General features: G+C 37.6%; 1 protein-coding gene across 2 annotated transcripts; it reads left to right on the top strand.

The window, feature by feature from the left end:
- The first annotated feature begins 57 nt into the window (after positions 1-57).
- On the top strand, positions 58-6,566 carry LOC111884161 (homeobox-leucine zipper protein HDG5). Of its 2 annotated transcripts, none has more exons than XM_023880484.3 (12): positions 58-213; positions 571-692; positions 785-960; positions 1,114-1,231; positions 2,844-3,020; positions 3,569-4,063; positions 4,187-4,288; positions 4,385-4,597; positions 4,710-4,878; positions 4,971-5,239; positions 5,331-5,426; positions 5,557-6,566. In XM_023880484.3, the coding sequence occupies exons 1-12, from the start codon at positions 108-110 to the stop codon at positions 6,073-6,075; spliced, it is 2,562 nt and encodes an 853-aa protein (XP_023736252.1). In that variant the 5' UTR covers positions 58-107; the 3' UTR covers positions 6,076-6,566. The 2 variants fall into 2 exon arrangements, with proteins under 2 accessions (XP_023736252.1, XP_023736253.1); XM_023880485.2 differs by lacking the exon at positions 58-213 and adding an exon at positions 252-481.
- The last annotated feature ends 4,192 nt before the right edge of the window (positions 6,567-10,758 follow it).

Here is a 10,758-nt window from a genome sequence, read left to right as displayed (position 1 = left end):
ATAGAAACGGATGCATCGTCAAATGGGATTGTGCCACGCTTACGAAACAGCCAACTAGGTCAAGAGTAGTCAATCGGTTTCTTCTCTCCAAAGCCTACTGAGTATTTATGGTCTCGCTCTCATTTACCAACCCAACTCCCCACGACCAGAAGAAATTTTATATCACTTTGCAACAAAGAGAAGGAGTTCATATCAGAAATTACACCGACACTGGTAACTTCATTGCTTTCTCTCTCTAAACTCGTTTTCATCTCTTCCCCTCTCTTTGTCTCTCTCTATGTGTGTGTGTGTTGTGTGTGTAAATGTAAAAGAATTGTTTTGACTTTAATTTCATGGATTTTACATGGCGTAAGACTATGCCTTTTTTATTTTTTTGTTTTTGAGTGATGTAATATTTTGTATGTCTCTGTGCGTTTCTGTCATCGTTTTGATCGAATCTATAACCAAGCTTAAGCCGTTGAGTCTTTTTTTGGGTTTTTGGGTATGATATCTTTTCTTGCATGTAGCTGAATGATGATTTTATTACATTTTTTGAAGTGATGAATTCCTTTTGGTTTTGATGTTTTATAGGAAAGATGTTCGGAGATTGTCAAGTGATGTCAAGCATGGGTGGTGGAAGTGGGATTTCATCTGAATCCATCTTTCCTAACTTCAACTTCATGCCTTTCACCGATTTTTCTTTCGTCATCCCAGTAAGCTTTCTTTCCCACTCTCTTTCCGTCATCCCATTCGCATACATTTATATTGTGAGATGTTAAATTTTGATACATGGTTTGATTTGCAGAAAGAAGAGATGGAAAGCATGGTGAGATCAGGAAAAGAGGAGATGGAAAGCGGGTCCGGCAGCGAACAGATTGAAGGAGGAGTGTCTGGAAACGAACAAGACACCGATCAACAACCCCCTGCAAAGAAAAAACGCTATCACAGACACACCGCTCACCAGATTCAAGAAATGGAAGCGTGAGTATATTGAAAATCTATATATCTCTCTTTGCCTTCTTCATCACTACATACATATACATATACATTTGGTGATATATAAATATGTATATGTATCATTCTTTTATATATTTGAATTAATATTTTTAAAGGTTTGACTTTGTGTTTGGACAGATTGTTTAAGGAATGCCCACATCCAGACGATAAGAGAAGGATGCGATTAAGCCAAGAACTTGGGCTTAAACCACGCCAAGTCAAATTCTGGTTCCAAAATCGGCGTACCCAAATGAAGGTGCGCATGTTAGCATTTATCCATTCCCCCTCTACTCTTTGATCTGGGGGTGTGTACATGCTCTCATTTTCTTGGCTAAACCTAAAATTTAATGCCAACTGTGAAACGTACACACACCAAGCACAAATTTCAAGAAGACGTGTTTTGAGTTTTGACTCTTTATATACGTGTTTGTACTGTACAAGTTACGAGCGTATGTTTAGGAAAAGATAAAATTGTTTTGGTGTCAACCAAATAATACCATTGAAGGCGTTTTGATTTAATTTCTTCATAAAAACAAAACCATATTATTTTGTCTTTTGTTTTCAAATTCTATTACTTTTTTTTTTAACATTTTTTGTGTAATATGTAAAAGTTGTTCTGATTTTTATTTCATAACAAAACTAAACAAAATGAGATTGTGTCTATTTTTTTAAGAAATTTACAAAAAATAAGTATATATATATATATATATATATATATATATATATATATATATATATATATATATATATATATATATATATATATGAGTGTGTCTGTACGTGAAAACCCAGTTAATAAAGAGCAAATATATATGTCTTGTGTTTTATAATATTTTAAAGTGCAATAGCATTAAAGGCAAATAAATCAAGGTCATAAATAATTCTCCAAACCATAAGATATCTTCAATTTATGGTCATGGAAAGTGATGTATTAAATTTTCATAAACATAGAATTAGTTAACCGTAATTTCTATGTAGATATATGTATTTTCAATTATTTAAGAACAAATTAAAGATGCAATATTTGAACGGTTGAAATATGATTGAATAATTTGTGTCACTTTCATAAACTTGTAAAAAGTCTAAAATACTATTGCATATATATTATAAAAAAAACGTTGTTACATAATTAAATTGTTAAAAATGTCAAACATTAGTGCAAAAAATAAATATCTAATCGGTGCCATGTCATTAGCTAGTTCTCAATTACAATGTCAAACGTGATAATTATAGAACAAAATATAATTGAATATTCTTTTAGAAATGTATTATGTTGCGTAAACTGATTTAAGGAATTACTATGTTTAAGTTAATGCATTTTTAACCATTTATATAATACAGATATTGTGTTTTTAAAGTTTGTTTTTTAATAATTAATGTAACACTAACGGTTTTCCTTTGACCAATTCATAAAAATTAAATATTGATGAGTTGTCGGAAAGCATACGTATATAATTATAATAACCACAACCATACGCTATGGTGACTGTAGAGTGTAGAGATGCATTTACTGTATTTGCCATTTGGTTGCTTTCAGCCTGCATTTTCCATTAATATACGCTGGTGGGGTGTACAGTCAACCCCTACACTTCCAGCAACATGACCTCCCACAAAGGGAGCACACTCTTTAAGTCTCTATCCATTTAGGGTTAGGGTTTTATCAACTTACTTCTCTCACTATTTGATTCTATACCAATATTTTTTTGAATCGTCACTTCATGGGCTCCATTCTTGTGCTTTTATTGATATTGTATGTATTACCTGTCCCTACTTCTTGTACATTATGTATTATTACTTGTACATAATGTGTTCGAAGAGATGGGTTGTCTTTAATTGTGGATCTAAGGTACATAAATTTTGTTATGTAGGCACAACAAGACAGAGCGGATAATGCGATTCTTAGAAATGATAATGACAATTTAAGAAATGAGAACAGTCGTCTACAAAGTGCATTACGTGCCCTTGTTTGCTCTAATTGTGGGGGTTCAACGATATCTTTTGATGAACAGCAACTTCGAATGGAAAACGCTCGCCTCAAAGAAGAGGTATGATCTAATCAGCTTCAGTGCTTTGAAATCCCTGTTAATTACCATTTAATCATCGAATTAAACATCTAAAAGATGTTCTTCGTTCTTTTTAATTTAATTAGGTTGTTTTTCTGTATTAAGTTAATAGATATTCATATGGGGTTACTGGATTAAGTCTTCTCTCCATTAAGACCATTAAGTAAAAGAGAAACAGCAATCAAGTGTGATTAATTACTTTGATCTTTCTTGATCACTTGTTTTTGTAAATCAGGTTTTCTAAGTTTGGAGTAATCTATCTATTCTGTATAATTTAACTAGTAATTTTGAAAAATAATTAACAATCTCAAATAATGCACCAGTAAAATTCTATAACATATTATTTTATATATCTATTTAATGAGCATTATGTTTTAATCTTGGCAATAAAGAGCTAGAAGGTGATTCGATTGTCTACCACCTATTAAAGCTAGCTGTTTATAACAGCACTGATTAATCTTAATCCACCGAGAATAAGATTTAAAGTTAAGATTGGTGTGATTGAGTATGAAATTACTCTTTTCTTGCAGTTGGATCGTATATGCCTTATTGCGACTCAATTCTGTGGGAGTGATCCAATGCAAGGACAAGGACATGGTCCTTTATCTTCATTGATGACCTCTAATCTCGACTTGGATATGAATATGTATCCCAGAGCATATGATCAAGAGGGATTGCCAAATTGCAGTGAAATGTTACAGATGAATCCGTTAATGGCATCTGAAGGTCCCAATTTTGCTGCTGCTAATGGGTTAATCATAATGGACGACGAAAAACCTCTTGCAATCCAATTTGCATTATCGTTTATGGATGAAGTGGTTAAGATGTGCAGACTTGGAGAATCACTTTGGACCAAAGTTAATGATTCTGGCAAAGAAGTACTTAATCTCGATCAACATGCCAAGATGTTTCCATGTTTTATTAGCCAGAAAGGTGATCCGAATGAGTTCAGATATGAAGCCACTCGCGCTAGCTCGGTTGTGATAATTAACAGTGTCACCCTGGTTGATGCTTTTCTTGATGCGGTATATATATATCGTTTGTTAATTGTATTAAATGCACGTTTATTTATTTAATTTTTTTATTTTTATCGATTTAAAATAGATATTATGTTTATTTTTAATCATTCTTTCTTTCGGGTATTGTAGGATAAGTGGATGGAGTTGTTTCCCTCAATCATCTCGCGTGCAAAAACGCTTCAAGTGGTCACTTCTGGTGTTAACGGAAATGCAAACGGTTCCTTACAACTGGTGTGTGTGTGTGTGTGTGTATTTCGTTATGCACTTTTTTTCTTTTTTTTCTATGAAAATGAAGTTTGGATGAATTACATAATTTCTTATGAACAGATGTATGCGGAGCTGCAAATGCTATCACCACTTGTGCCAACAAGGGAAATTCATTTCCTTCGTTATTGTGCACAAAATAGCGATGATGGAAGTTGGGCAATCGTTGATTTCCCACTAGACAGCTTTCACGAGACTTATCAAGCCTCCCTTACTAGATACAAACGTCGCCCTTCGGGTTGCATCATCCAAGACATGCCTAATGGCTATTCAAGTGTGAGAAATCCATATAAAATATTAATATATACTACATTTCTTGATGTTAAAAATATCAATCTTGTTATATATATACTTGAATGAACTCTTTTTTTTAATTTTATTGATTCAGGTTACATGGATTGAGCATGCTGAGGCCGAGGATGAGCCTGTTCATGGGATATTCACTGATTATGTTAGCAGTGGGATGGCATTTGGAGCACGAAGATGGCTAGCTGTTTTACAACGCCAATGTGAGAGGCTCGCAAGCCTTATGGCGCGAAATATATCTGATATTGGAGGTAAAAATAATAATAATAATGTATTACTGTATATAATTGAAGTTATTATTTAATGGTGTATGACGACATCTCACATGATTGTATGTTTATAGCGATATCATCCCCGGAAGCAAGAAAGAATTTGATGAATTTGGCTCAGAGGATGGTAAGGATGTTTTGTCTTAACATCACTGGCTCGTGTGGGCAATCGTGGACAGCACTTTCGGATTCAGTGGAGGACACAGTCAGAATAACAACTAGGAAAGTCACTGAACCTGGTCAGCCCAATGGCTTGATCCTGACTGCGGTTTCAACAACTTGGCTTCCTCATCCTCACTATCAAGTCTTTGATCTTTTGAGGGATGAACGCCGGAGATCTCAGGTTCATAAATTTATATACATCAATTAAGTTTTAATTGAGATTAACACGCTTCAGTTTGTGTTCTAATTAATATGTTGGTTTATATGCACAGCTTGATGTGCTTTCAAATGGGATTCCGTTACAAGAGGTGGCTCACATTGCAAATGGCTCTCATCCTGGCAACTCTATCTCTCTCCTTCGTCTCAATGTAAGTTTATGGTTCTTCAAAACCCTAATGACATGAATCATTGGAATTGTTAATAGAAAGACCGAAAAATTACTCAAGTTTTTTTTACTATTTTGTAATAAAAGAATGACGTGGTATGTTTTGGGAACAGGTGGCTAGCAACTCATCACAGAATGTTGAGCTGGTGCTTCAGGAGAGCTGCACTGATGATTCTGGTAGTCTTGTGGTATACTCAGTTGTTGACGTGGATGCAATCCAGCATACTATGAGTGGTGAAGATCCATCGTGCATCCCACTTCTCCCTCTAGGATTTGTGATTGTTCCAGCAGGACAAAACCCTAATGACAACATCACCTCCACCACCACCACCACCGGGAACTCAACTGAATCCGGAGGAGGCTGCCTATTGACTGTCGGACTACAAGTGCTGGCCAACGCCATACCCACAGCAAAACTCAGTCTCTCGAGCGCCAACACAGTAAACAACCACATACAGAGTACAGTGCAACAGATCATCGCCGCCCTTGGTGGGGTTGCCGCCGGGAACGGTAACAGTACTGGTGGCGGCAACAGTGGCAGTTCTGATGGAGATAATGTTGGTGGTTTTGACGAGCCAGCAACAAGACCAATCAAGAAAGTCGATCTCAGCCCAACTTCAAAGGTTAATTAAACTATTAGTTAACCAAAGAAGTGACTGTTATGGTTTTCTTTTCTTTTATTTATTTATTATTTTTTTTGAGTCAAAAAAAACATGCATGGGTGTGGTTTGTGTATTGAAGTAGGGTAGGTTAATTAAAAGGGTAAAAATGTCTTTTAAGTTACATGACATTATGGTGGTTCTGAAGAGAGTCAGAGTGTAATGAAGAGAGGTGGTTGGTAGGTAGAGAGGGTCTGCAAAATCAATCAATGGAAGGTGGTGGGGGGAAGAAGGTGCATGGTAACGAGGGTAGTCAAGAGCGCACCAGATAAGTTCCTTGGGTGACCTTTTTAGGGTTTCGGGACTAAACAGTCAACAGCAAGGATAATGGTTCGGGAATTGACTTTCTTTGTTTTTTTATGGTTTGTAACCCCCTTTGAAACCATTTTGGAAATTTGTTAATTTCCATTGATCAGAATATTTTTATGGACTTTATAATATATAAAATATTTCAAATTTTCAAATCTTTTGGTTAGAATTATATATTCGTGAAAATTCAAAAACTAAAATGAAATAGTAGATTAAATAAATTTTACGATTATCATTCTACAAATCTTATTTAATTTTTATTTTTTGGTTATTAGAAACATTGATAACAACTCCTTAAAATTAATATAATAAATCAAGATTATAGATTTTTTTTATAATTGTTTAAGAACATTTTTAATGGTAATTTTTTAAAACTTTTTATTATTTGAAAAAGTCCTTAAAATGTCTCTCTACTGTTGGAGATTGAAAGACAAAATTGCAAAAATGGTCCATATAGTTGACAAAATTATATGGTTTTAATCCAAAAACGTTTGATAATGTATCAGTGGTTTAATTATGGATACATTGTGTGATTTTGGTCCCTATGGTTGACATTTTTGTATGGTTTGGTCAATACCCTACTTAAAATGACGAATATGCCCTTCATTATTTCTTTTTAATTTCTTATAATTATTTTCTTACTAATTTAAATAAAAGAAAAACAAAAAGAAATATCACACCCACCCCACCCCACCCTACTTCCTACTAACCCACTTACACTTTTTCTCTCTTCCTCATCTCCGATTAGCATCTCTCTCTCTCTCTCTCTCTCTCCATTACTGTCGCCACCACTACTTGTCGGACCACCGTTGTATGCTGAACACCACCACCTTCGGACTACCACCGTTAGAAGACCGCCACCACTACCTGTCGGATCTGTCATTGAATGTAACACCCAATGTTGAGGTATTTTTAATTGTAACCCTTTGTATGATTAAATATTGCATTTTGATCCCTGAATATAAGAAAGAGTGCAAAATGGCCCATAGTGGCATTGTTGTAAATTTGGGCAGAACACGCGTACGCTGGGCTTAAGGAGCATTTAAGGGAACGACGCCGTTTTGGGAGTAGGTTGGGCGTACAATGTGTATGCTAGGCGTACTCCGTCTAGGCGAAAACCCTAATCTTGAGGGTTTGGACCCTGAATATTGATCCTTAAGTCCCATTTCCCTACCCCATTTCCAGCCTCCATCATTAGAAACGTCATATCTTGCAAACCCTAGCCCTATTTATTGCATTTTAAAGCTTAAGTGTATGTTTTAGTGTGTTCCAAAAGAAGAAGAAGGTGGTGTGTAACATCCCAAAAATCAAGACTAAAATTTTTCGTTTTAATTATATTGCTTATAAAACTTGTATGAGGAAAACATTACTGATTTCATAATAACTCATACACCATAGTTACATGTCTCAAAACCCATATCGTCAATTAGTAATAATGTCAGAGTACAATCCCAAAAATCTCAAATGCGGAATCATGTGTGTGCGATGCGTTGCTACCTTGCCGGCTCCTTCCCCTTCGACGAAGAGGTACCTGAAACCAAAATCGAAAACCATAAGTACAAAGCTTAGTGAGTTCCCCCATCATACCACATACCATGCAATCATACGTACTGTCAGGCAATTTTGGGGCGCCCGACCTACCTATGCCAAGCCATTTTGGGGTGCTGACATACCCGTGTCAGGCTATTCTGGGGTGCCTGCCTACCCTCCTGTCTATCTAAACCGGCCACGGGACTGTTTCACCCCTACCACTATCACATAATAACATATCATAATCATGTTGTTAGACATATCTGGGGTGTCTGGCCTACCCTTCGGTCCTAACGATCGAATCAGGGTACTATTCCCCTCCTACTACCATTATCGCATATAACATATCATACTGGCACATAAGATACATCAGGTAGTAGCAAACCTAGACAATTAACACAAAGACAATCATCTCAACTATAACTCTTACTAGTGGGCCGAACTTGGTGCTTTAGACCCACTTCTACTGGAAGGTAACTCACCTCGATGTCGTATAGTGTCTGCACTGTCCTCGATATGGAAATCAACTCTTCTCGACTCCTCAATCCCTACACAACATCCTTTCTACATTACCATTTCATACTCATAACCCTTACAAGGGTCACTCAAGTCCAAGTCAAAGTCAAGGTCAAAATCAGGTCAAAGTCAACATCTGGTTGACTAGACTCGCCGAGTTGGTTCACCAACTCGTCGAGTCCCCACGTCCACAAAATGTCATAACCCCGTCCCTACTCGTCGAGTCTAGCAAGAGCTCGACGAGTTCGCCTTCAACAAAACATTGAGACCTTCTTCAACTGATGTGACAACCCAAAAATTTCCATTAGGTAAAACCATCCACTACAATTGAAGTCAAATCTGTATCAACTAACTATCAAACTTTTGGGATGAGTTTGAGTGTTTTAAGGTTAGTGCTCCATAGGATATCAGGAGAGAGGATACACTAGGGTTTAATATGTTGCAATAAGTGCCCAAACCTTCAAGAGTTTGGAATATTACAGTCCAAAAATGGTATTCGGACCAAAAACCCTCAAGGCTATATAAAGAAAATTTAGCCATTTTGGATTCATTTGTTACATTTCTAGCTAGAGAAAAGTCGATTTTCTCTCTCAAGGATCTTCACCAGATCACCCCCAACTGTGAGTACTTCAACCTAAAGTGTATATAAGTGTGTTATATTGTAACACCGTAAATTTCAAAATAATTTTTCACAATTTATAAAAACATTTCCCATTAACTTTTCATAAAATCATCAAGTTTAAATCCCAATTTACATTATACAAAATCCCAAGATCACAAGTATAACAAAATCCCATGCGTGTGTACGGATCAAGCCGGCGCCTTCCCACGGTCATCGCTAGTACCTGAAACAACAACACTAACACTGTAAGCACAAAGCTTAGTGAGTCCCCCAAAATACCACACATAAAACACATATTAGCCACTCGAGGCTATAACTCTATGGGTCCGTGCACCCAAACTCTGTGAACCCTCAGGTTCTAACTCTAGGAACCTTCCGGTTCCAACTCTGTAAACATGCACATCATAATCACATAGAAATAATGCAGTACAACATATAGCATACAATACTCTATCACATAACTCTGGTCACCTACTCAAGGTAAAGTATAGTGAGAAGACTCACCTCGCGTATCTCGGTATCTCACGAATCCTGGAAATCCCTCGTGCTCGATCCTCCGAGCTCTAATCCTCCTATAACATCATACGTCTCTAATTAACACTTTTTATCTCTAAGGTTGACTATCCCTAAGAAGTCAACACAGGTCAACTCTGGTCAACGGTCAACAGTCAACTTTGACCGGACTCGGCGAGTGCACAAGGGCAACTCGGCGAGTCTAGACGTTTTCACCAACTCTCTAGGATTCCCTTCTTACACGTCGAGTACTCCCCCTGACTCGACGAGTTCCACCTGGAAGAATCGTGGGGCCACCCCGACTCAACTCGCCGAGTCTCAAGAACAACTCGGCGAGTCCCAGCTCGACTCAGTCCACCTGTCAACCCTCTCTAACTCACCCTAACTCACTAAGTCAACCTATGACTCGACTGGACCACTCACTGAGCGAACTCAAGGCAATCTTCAAGCTACTCGCCGAGTCTGCTCATCGGACTCGGCGAGTCCATGCCATGCAATCACTCAAACTCGCTTCTAAGGTCAGATCTGCTCCAACAATTCATAGATCTGGCCTTCCTAGATTGATTCATCACGTAAAGCCCCTAACTTGGTGTCCATAACACACCCCATGGCTCATAAGCAACATTTTGACCTAAGACATAAGGATTCCAATCCAAAACCTCCATTGATTCCCAAAAAGCTTGGGCAAAGGGACACTCTGGACCTCCAAGGGTCTAGATCTATGGTTTAAATCGCTTAAGGGACCAAGGGAGCACAAGATCTAGCCACAAAAGGGTTCAATAAACCCCAAATCAATGTAAACATCAACATAGAAGAGGATAGCTCGAAGTTATTACCACAATAGTGATGCTCTGGACTCCAAACCCTCAGAAGATGGCTCCTCTTGCTTTCCCCTTAGCTGATTTTCCCTTTCCTTGCAAAATGACACCTCCAAGATCAATAATGGCCTCCTACTTTGCTCCAAACGCTCACACTCGATTAGGGTTTCACTCAAGGGACTGGTGAGCACAAATGATGGCCATAAGGCCCTTTAAATAGGCCCCAAACCTAAGAAATTAGGGTTTCATTAAACAGCGCGGACTCGCCGAGTCCATATCCTGGACTCGCCGAGTCCAGGCGAATCCCGCGTCCAGAATCGCGACCCTACTCGGCGAGTCTGAGCTCTA

The sequence above is a fragment of the Lactuca sativa genome, chromosome 3 (assembly GCF_002870075.4).
Source record: "Lactuca sativa cultivar Salinas chromosome 3, Lsat_Salinas_v11, whole genome shotgun sequence".
Taxonomy (NCBI): Eukaryota; Viridiplantae; Streptophyta; class Magnoliopsida; order Asterales; family Asteraceae; genus Lactuca; species Lactuca sativa.
The sequence above is the reverse complement of the archived record's forward strand: the minus strand, read 5'-3'. Positions and strand labels throughout refer to the sequence as shown.

Bases quoted from the DNA above. Each gene is read 5' to 3' on its own strand.
- LOC111884161 (XM_023880484.3), top strand. From the start codon at position 108: ATGGTCTCGCTCTCATTTACCAACCCAACTCCCCACGACCAGAAGAAA. The intron at 214-570 runs GTAACTTCATTG...GATGTTTTATAG, and splicing joins CAGAAATTACACCGACACTG to GAAAGATGTTCGGAGATTGT. The intron at 4,064-4,186 runs GTATATATATAT...CGGGTATTGTAG, and splicing joins TTGATGCTTTTCTTGATGCG to GATAAGTGGATGGAGTTGTT.